This window comes from Aquarana catesbeiana, linkage group LG08 (assembly GCF_042186555.1).
Source record: "Aquarana catesbeiana isolate 2022-GZ linkage group LG08, ASM4218655v1, whole genome shotgun sequence".
Lineage (NCBI taxonomy): Eukaryota > Metazoa > Chordata > Amphibia > Anura > Ranidae > Aquarana > Aquarana catesbeiana.
This window is the reverse complement of record NC_133331.1, coordinates 294,884,041-294,892,665: the sequence shown is the minus strand read 5'-3', so window position 1 is coordinate 294,892,665 and position 8,625 is coordinate 294,884,041. Positions and strand designations below refer to the sequence as shown.

At 44.1% G+C, this 8,625-nt stretch overlaps 1 protein-coding gene across 1 annotated transcript in view; it reads left to right on the top strand.

Moving 5' to 3' along the window:
• Positions 1-442: 442 nt before the first annotated feature.
• LOC141105000 (uncharacterized) overlaps positions 443-8,625 on the top strand; it is a 35,468-nt gene continuing 27,285 nt past the window's right edge. The window contains exon 1 of the mRNA XM_073594807.1: positions 443-1,956. Within this exon, the coding sequence (XP_073450908.1) occupies positions 454-1,956 (1,503 nt within the window). The 5' untranslated portion in view covers positions 443-453. The remainder of the gene's footprint in view (positions 1,957-8,625) is intronic.

Genomic DNA, 8,625 nt, shown 5'->3' with positions numbered 1-8,625 from the left:
TCCACCCATACTGCTCACTGATTGGTCCAGAGTAGGGCGGGGACTGGGTGATATCAGCCTGTAATCCCCTGGTCACTTTCCTGAGCTGTGTTCCCCGTCCTGTATTCCTGTATTTCTCTCGGATAATCTTCCTTCTCTGTGCTGCAGACACATTTTATGTATCTAGACTGGTGGGACTCAGCCCCGCTGTTATTCATGACTAAATCATGGACTAAATAAGGAAGTGCAGGACTTCTTGTGTTGGGAAGATGGCAATGAGTGATAGAGGGGGTGGGGACACTCGTCCTATAATCCCCTCATCACTGTCACTCCTATAAAAGACAGTTCTCGTTGTTTCCTCACTCTCTGACTAAGGTCCATGAATAAAGAAATGATCTGGTAGGAGATCAGAGGACCCATTTACTAGTTACCTTGAGGGGGGAATTGTAAGATCCTCAGAGACAAAGCTGCTTGATGTGGGCGGAGTCCTGGTTTAGGGGAACCAATCTGCTCATGTCTAGTAATAATCTTTGTATTTCTATTTTAGTAGATGGACGGGAGATGAGGAAAACCTCAGAGGATTGTCTCACTTTGTCTCCAGACTGTAAAGTAGAAGATGAGGACCTCACACAGTATAGTCCAGGAGAAAACCCGACTACCTCAAATGTCCATCCGGCACCACACAGTGTAGATGGACCATCGTATTCCTCTTATCCTGAGGAACCTCAGACTGTGAGGGACGGTGCCGGACCATCGTATTCCTCTTATCCTGAGGAACCTCAGACTGTGAGGGACGGTGCCGGACCATCGTATTCCTCTTATCCTGAGGAACCTCAGACTGTGAGGGACGGTGCCGGACCATCGTATTCCTCTTATCCTGAGGAACCTCAGACTGTGCGGGACGGTGCCGGACCATCGTATTCCTCTTATCCTGAGGAACCTCAGACTGTGAGGGACGGTGCCGGACCATCGTATTCCTCTTATCCTGAGGAACCTCAGACTGTGAGGGACGGTGCCGGACCATCGTATTCCTCTTATCCTGAGGAACCTCAGACTGTGAGGGACGGTGCCGGACCATCGTATTCCTCTTATCCTGAGGAACCTCAGACTGTGAGGGACGGTGCCGTCCTTCCAAAACATAAGAGGTTTTCCTGTACTGAGTGTGGAAAATGTTTTCCAAAGAAGTCCAATCTCTCCATTCATCAGAGGTCGCATACAGGAGAGAAGCCGTATTCCTGTCCTGTGTGTGGGAAACTTTTTTCAAATAAGTGGTATCTTTCCACACATCAGAGATGTCATACTGGGGAGAAGCCGTATTCCTGTCCTGAGTGCGGGAAATGTTTTTCAGATAAGTCCAATCTTCACACTCATCAGAGATCTCACACGGGAGAGAAGCCACATTCCTGTCCTGACTGCGGTAAATGTTTTCTACAAAAATCTGACCTTGTCAAACATCAGAGGACTCACACGGGGGAGAAGCCGTTTTCTTGTTCTGAGTGTGGGAAACATTTTTCAAAGAAGTCCAGCCTCAGCAGACACCAATGGTCTCACACGGGGGAGAAGCCACATTCCTGTCCTGAGTGTGGGAAATGTTATTTAGACAAGTCTAGTCTTTACAGACATCAGAGATTGCACACGGGAGAGAAGCCGTATTCCTGTCCTGAGTGCGGGAAATGTTTTTCACAGAAGATCATTCTGTACAAACATCAGATGTCTCACACAGGGCAGAAGCCGTATTCCTGTTCTGAGTGCGGGAAATGTTTTTCAATGAAGTCCAATCTTAACACCCATCAGAGATTGCACACGGGGGAGAAGCCACATTCCTGTCCTGAGTGCGGGAAATGTTTTTCACAGAAGTGCATTCTTTACAAACATCAGATGTCCCACACGGGAGAGAAGCCGTATTCCTGTCCTGAGTGTGGGAAATGTTTTCAAACTAAATCCGGTCTTAACATACATAAGAGATCCCATACAAAGGTAGAGCCACTTTCTTGTCCTGAGTGGCAGAAGTGTAACCCACCGAAGTCCTCTGTTTACAGTCATCTGAGATTGGACACGGAAGAGAATGAACTTTCCTGGTCTGACTGAGGGAATTGTTCCTCACTGAAGTCCTGTCTTCTTGTACATCAGGGGTCCCACACAACCCTCGAGGTGTATTGGAGTGCGGGAAATGTCTTGTATATGAATGTTGCTGGACATGTGGGGAAGAAACACACCCTGATAGACACCTCAGATATACTCTATGGCTGATCTTCATCATGTAAAAAACAGTTGACAAGGAGATCAGAGATCACCAAAGACATGGATGAAGTGTTGTACCGTGTTGGCCATCGATAGCAGTAGATAAAATAAAAATGGAGTCATTACCTCTCATTGGCTGAGTACATTTTGTGGTGTAAACACTGCAAGAGGTCTGTTTTCTCAAGTCGTCTTCCAGGACGAAACACGTTAACCCCACCACTTAAAAGGCGGCTCTTTAGGCCTTTTAAAATAAAAATGGAGTCATTACCTCTCATTGGCTGAGTACATTTTGTGGTGTTAACTCTTGCAAAAGGTCTATTTTCTTAAGTCGTCTTCCAGGACGAAACACGTTAACCTCACCACTTAAAAGGCAGTAAAAAATAAAAATGGAGTCATCATTACCTTTTATTGGCTGAGTACATTTTGTGATGTAAGATTTCACAAACACTTAAATAATGTACAAAACACATGTGGTCATCTGCGCTACCAAAAATATCTCCTGTTACAACAATACAAACCTGTTTGTGGCAAAATGGGAGGAGGACGTCATCTATACCAACAGGACAACCAAGTTGGTCTTCTGGGGGAGGTATATAGATGACGTCCTCCTCCTATGGGAAGGCGACATGTTGTCGTTAGAGACGTTCCGGGAGCAGCTCAATAATAACACCTTGGGCTTTTCTTTGCAATACGAGGCCAGCCAAACTCAAACCCATTTTTTTCGATCTTAATATTGAAATCAGGGGAGGTTCTCTAATCAGCTCAACATACTTTAACCGCTTGCCGACCAGCTGCCGCAGTCGTACTGCGGCTACACGGCTCGGCTGCGCGAATCGCCGTTATGTTACGTCGCTAACATAAGCGGGCCCTGCTCCCTCCCCGAGCCGATGCGAGTGCCACCGCCGGTGTTCCCACGATCGCTCGGGGCACACGGAGAACCCCGAACTGTGTGTGTAAACATTACAGTTTCCGGTTCTCTGAGGGGAAAACTGACAGATCGTCTGTTCATTAACAGATCGCTGTTCATACTGTGTGTTTCCCTGCACAGTCCCCATCCCCCCTTCAGCTAGAACACACACTAGGACACACATTAACCCCTTCACTGCCCCCTAGTGTTAACCCCTTCACTGCCAGTGACATTTTTACAGTAATCCGTGCATTTTTAATCGCGCTGATCGCTGTATTAATGCCGAAAGGTCCCAAAAATGTGTCAAAACTGTCCGACGTGTCCGCCATAATGTCGCAGTCATGATAAAAATCGCTGATCGCCGCCATTACTAGTAAAAAAAAAAAAAAATTATTAATAAAAATGCCATAAAACTATCCCCTATTTTGTAGACGCTATAACTTTAGCGCAAACCAATCAATAAACGCTTATTGCGATTTTTTTTTTTTTTACCATGTTTTTTTCTATATTTTTTGGGGATGTTTATTATAGCAAAAAGTAAAAAATAATGCGTTTTTTTTTTTCAAAATTGTCTGTCTTTTTTTGTTTATAGCGCAAAAAATAAAAACCGCCGAGGTGATCAAATACCATCAAAAGAAATTTCTATTTGTGGTGAAAAAAGGACGTCAGTTTTGTTTGGGAGCAACGTGGCACGACCGCGCATTTGTCAGTTAAAGCGACGCAGTGCCGGATCGCAAAAAGTGCTCCGGTCTTTGGCCAGCCAGATGGTCCGGGGGCTGAAGCGGTTAAAACGTAGTGACCGGAATGGCTTTATTGGGCAGGGGAGTTGCCATCACCCTACGTGGTGAAGATCAGTACCCAAGAGCCAGATTGAGGCGGAACTGTACCGGGATGAATTTTTCCAACTGGCCTTGTTCTTGGAGGTTTTTCGATAAGGGATATTAAGGGATATAGGCCTGAGGAACTGGATGGGATCATTACAGAAGTGGGAAATATGGATAGAAGTGTTATTTTGGGAGGTAGGTCAAAAACCTAATGCAAATCAGAAGGATCATCAACTTTTCATTTGTTACCACAAATTCCCACCAATGTTACGATATTGAAACCCACTTCCATACCACGCGGATTCCAGCGCTCTTCTCCTACATGTAAAAATCTTTTTTTTTTTTTTGCTAGAAAATTACTCAGAACCCCCAAACATTATATAATATATAGATATCTATATATATTTTAGCACACACCCTAGGTAATAAAATGGCGGTCGTCAACTTTTTATGTCACACGGTTTTCGCGCAGTAATTTTCCAAACGCAATTTTTTGGGAAAAAAAAAAAATCATAAATTAAAAAAAAAACAAAACGGTAGTTAGCCCAATTGTTTGGTATAATGTGACAGATGATGTCACGCCGAGTAAATAGATAAGTCACACGTCACGCTCTTTAATTTGCGCACGCTTGTGGAACGGCGCCAAACTTCGATGCTTAAAAAATCTCCATAGGTGACGCTTTTTTTTTTTTTGTTTTTTTACAGGTTGCCTGTTTAGAGTTACAGAGGAGGTCTAGGGCTAGAATTATTGCTCTCGCTTTAACGATCGCGGTGATACCTCACATGTGTGCTTTGAATGTCGTTTACATATGCGGGCGCGACTTACGTATGCGGTTTCCTCTGCGTGTGAGCTCGCGGGGACAGGGGGGCGCTTAAAATTTTTTTTTTTTTTTTTTAAACTTTCACTTTTTAAAAAAAAAATTTGATCACGTATATTCCTATTACAAGGAATGTAAACGTCCCTTGTTATGCCCCGTACACACGGTTGGATATTGGTCGGACATTCCAACAACAAAATCCTAGGATTTTTTCCGATGGATGTTGGCTCAAACTTGTCTTGCATACACACGGTCGCACAAAGTTTTCGGAAAATCCGATCGTTCTAAACGCGGTGACGTAAAACACGTACGTCGGGACTATAAACGGGGCAGTAGCCAATAGCTTTTGTCTCTTAATGTATTCTGAGCATGCGTGGCACTTTGTGCGTCGGATTTGTGTACACACGATCGGAATTTAAAGGATTGGATTTTGTTGTCGGAAAATTTTATAGCCTGCTCTCAAACTTTGTGTGTCGGAAATTCCGATGGAAAAAGTCCGATGGAGCCCACACACGGTCGGAATTTCCGACAACGAGCTCCGATCGCACATATTCCGTCGGAATGTCCGTCCGTGTGTACGGGGCATAATGGGAATAGTGCTTGATCGGTCCTCTTTATGGAGAGATGTGGGGTCTATAAGACCCCACATCTCTACTCCAGGCTGGAAAGCATCAGATCGAAAAAAAAAGATTTAACGAACTGCCGCTTTCTAGCCGAGATCTCGGCTTTATTTCCTCCCGGCGGCTCGGACGTAACGTCATAACGTCGCGCCCAGGCCTCCGAGAGTCCTTGAGATTGCCAGGGACCATCTGTCCCTCAGTTTTCTCTTTGACTTCCTTCCGGCACTGGCCGATTCCTTCTCCGGGTCCCCGATCGCACGGGCGAGCCTGGAGAAGCACCAGAGTGCGGCAGGAGGGGGGAACGTCCCCTCCCATCGCCGGTATGGTGTAGGGAGTCAGCCGCTGAAAAAAATGATATCTGGATGATGCCTGCAGCTGCACCCATCATCATTCAGATATCACCACTGAAAGCCCAGGATGTCATATGACGGCTTGCGGTATGGAAGTGGGTAAAAGAATAATGTCTAAGCACTGGAGGGGTATTGAAAAACAACAGGCTGTTGGGTTGGTTCTTCCTGACCGCCCACAAGTCATCTTCAGGGATGTTCCACCTCTGGGGCTTCAAGTTGCACCAAATGTCCTGGATGCACCGAATAGTGTTTCCTTTTTCCAAGGATTAACCACTTACGGACCGCCCGCCGTCGTCGTACGTCGGCTCTTTGAAGAGGAGTATCGTTGTTATGGCAGCAGATATCTGCCATAACCCCGGTATGCTCTTCTTCAGTGGGCGGTCCGCTTTCAGATAAAAGTGGTCTCTGTGACGGATTCACCGCAAGATCACTCTCCCGCCGCACTCCGGGGGTCTCAGCCGCTTACCGGACCCGCCGGTAGCGGTGGAGACGATCACGTCTGCTCTCCTGATGGCCTGGCTGCCGAGTGAGGGGAAGATGGCCCCTTCTCGGCCCCATCGCATTGACTGGCGGAAGCGACGTCAAAACTTCACTTTTGCCCAATGCTCTTAAAAAAAAATTTTTGGAATTTTTTTTTTTAAATGACATTATTTATTATTATTTTAATGATAATATTTTTTTTCTTTATTGCATTTTAGTGTAAATATGAGATCTGAAGTCTTTTATACCCCAGGATCTCATATTTAGGAGGTCCTGTAATGCTTTTTTTCTATTACAAGGGATGTTTACATTTCTTGTAATAGGAATAAAAGGGACCCAATTTTCATTTTTTTTTAAAAAAAGAACAGTGTAAAAATAAAAAAAAAAAGTAAAATTAATAAGAAAAAAAAATGTAAAGCACCCCATCCCGCCGAGCTTGCGCGCAGAAGCGAACGCATACGTAAGTCGCGCCCGCATATGAAAACGGTGTTTAAACCACACATGTGAGGTATCGCCACGATCGTTGGAGCGAGAGTAATAATTCTAGCCCCAGACCTCCTCTGTAACTCAAAACTGCGAACCTGTAGATATTTTTAAAGGTCGCCTATGGAGATTTTTAAAGGGTCAAAGTTTGTCGCCATTCCACGAGCAGGCGCAAATTTTAACATGACATGTTGGGTATCAATTTACTCGGCGTAACCGTATCTTTCACTATATAAAAAGAAAATTGGGTTAACTTTACTATTGTCTTATTTTTTAAATTAAAAAAAAGTGTATTTTTTTTTTTTTTAAAAGTGCGCTTGTAAGTACTACTTTTATTGAGATTGATGGGTTTTACGCCCCAATGGAGGGGGAGTTTTGTGAGAAGAGCGATCTCCTGAACGGAGACCCGCTGGATCTATGAATTAAAATGTTACGTCACTTGCGGTTTGAATGTGGACTGGGACGTAACTTATTTTATTAATAATGGATAATGTCTGATTTGGTTTCTGATTATCCAATTTTTATTACTAAGTCTGTTTTATTGTCTTTTTTATATTAAATGGGTTGTATTATTCTAAAATGTCCTCTTCACCTGCTGGATGTTCTTTTTAGAGCTTTGATGAGAGTTTGGGCTAAGTTTTTTTGTTTGATGTTTTAATTTACATTTTTTTTAATTGATAAAACGTTTTTCTAATAATGTACAGCAAGAAGTATTCATACCCCTTGAAAGTTCCCACATTTTGTCATGTTACCCCCAAAAATGTAAATGTATTTTATTGGGATTTTATGTGATAGACCAACACAAAGTGGCACATAATTGTGAAGTGGAAGGAAAATGATAAATGATACAAATAAATATGTGAAAAGTGGGGGGGAGGGGGGCATTTGTATTCAGCCCCCTTTACTCTGATACCCCTAACTAAAATCTAGTGGAACCAACTGCCTTCAGAAGTCACCTAATTAGTAAATAGAGTCCACCTGTGTGTCATTTAAACTCAGTATAAATACAGCTGTTCTGTGAAGTCCTCAGGGGTTTGTTAGAGAACCTTAGTGAACAAACAGCATCATGAAGGCCAAGGAACACACCAGACAGGTCAGGGATAAAGTTGTGAAGAAGTATAAAGCAGGGTTAGGTTATAAAAAAATCTCCCAAGCTTTGAACATCTCACGGAGCTCTGTTCAATCCATCATCGGAAAATGGAAAGAGTATGGCACAACTGCAAACCTACCAAGACATGGCCGTCCACCTAAACTGACCGGCCGGGCAAGGAGAGCATTCATCAGAGAAGAGCCAAGAGGTCCATGGTAACTCTGGAGGAGCTGCAGAGATCCACAGCTCAGGTGGGGGAATCTGTCCACAGGACAACTATTAGTCGTGTTCTCCACAAATCTGCCCTTTATGGAAGAGTGACAAGAAGAAAGACATTGGTGAAAGAAAGTCATAAGAAGTCCTGTTTGTAGTTTGTGAGAAGCCATGTGGAGGACACAGCAAACATGTGGAAGAAGGTGATCTGGTCAGAGGAGACCAAAATTCAACTTTTTGGACTAAAAGTAAAACGCTATGTGTGGGGGAAAACTAACACTGCACATCACCCTGAACACACCATCCCCACTGTGAAACATGGCGGTGGCAGCAGCATGTGGTGGGGATGGTTTTCTTCAGCAGGGACAGGGAAGCTGGTCAGAGTTGATGGGAAGATGGATGGAGACAAATACAGGGCAATCTTAGAAGAAAACCTGTTAGAGTCTACAAAAGACTTGAAACTGGGGCGGAGGTTCACCTTCCAGCAGGACAACGACCCGAAACATCCAGCCAGAGCTACAATGGAATGGTTTAGATCAAAGCATATTCATGTGTTAGAATGGCCCAGTCACAGTCCAGACCTAAATCACATTGAGAATCTGTGGCAAGACTTGAAAATT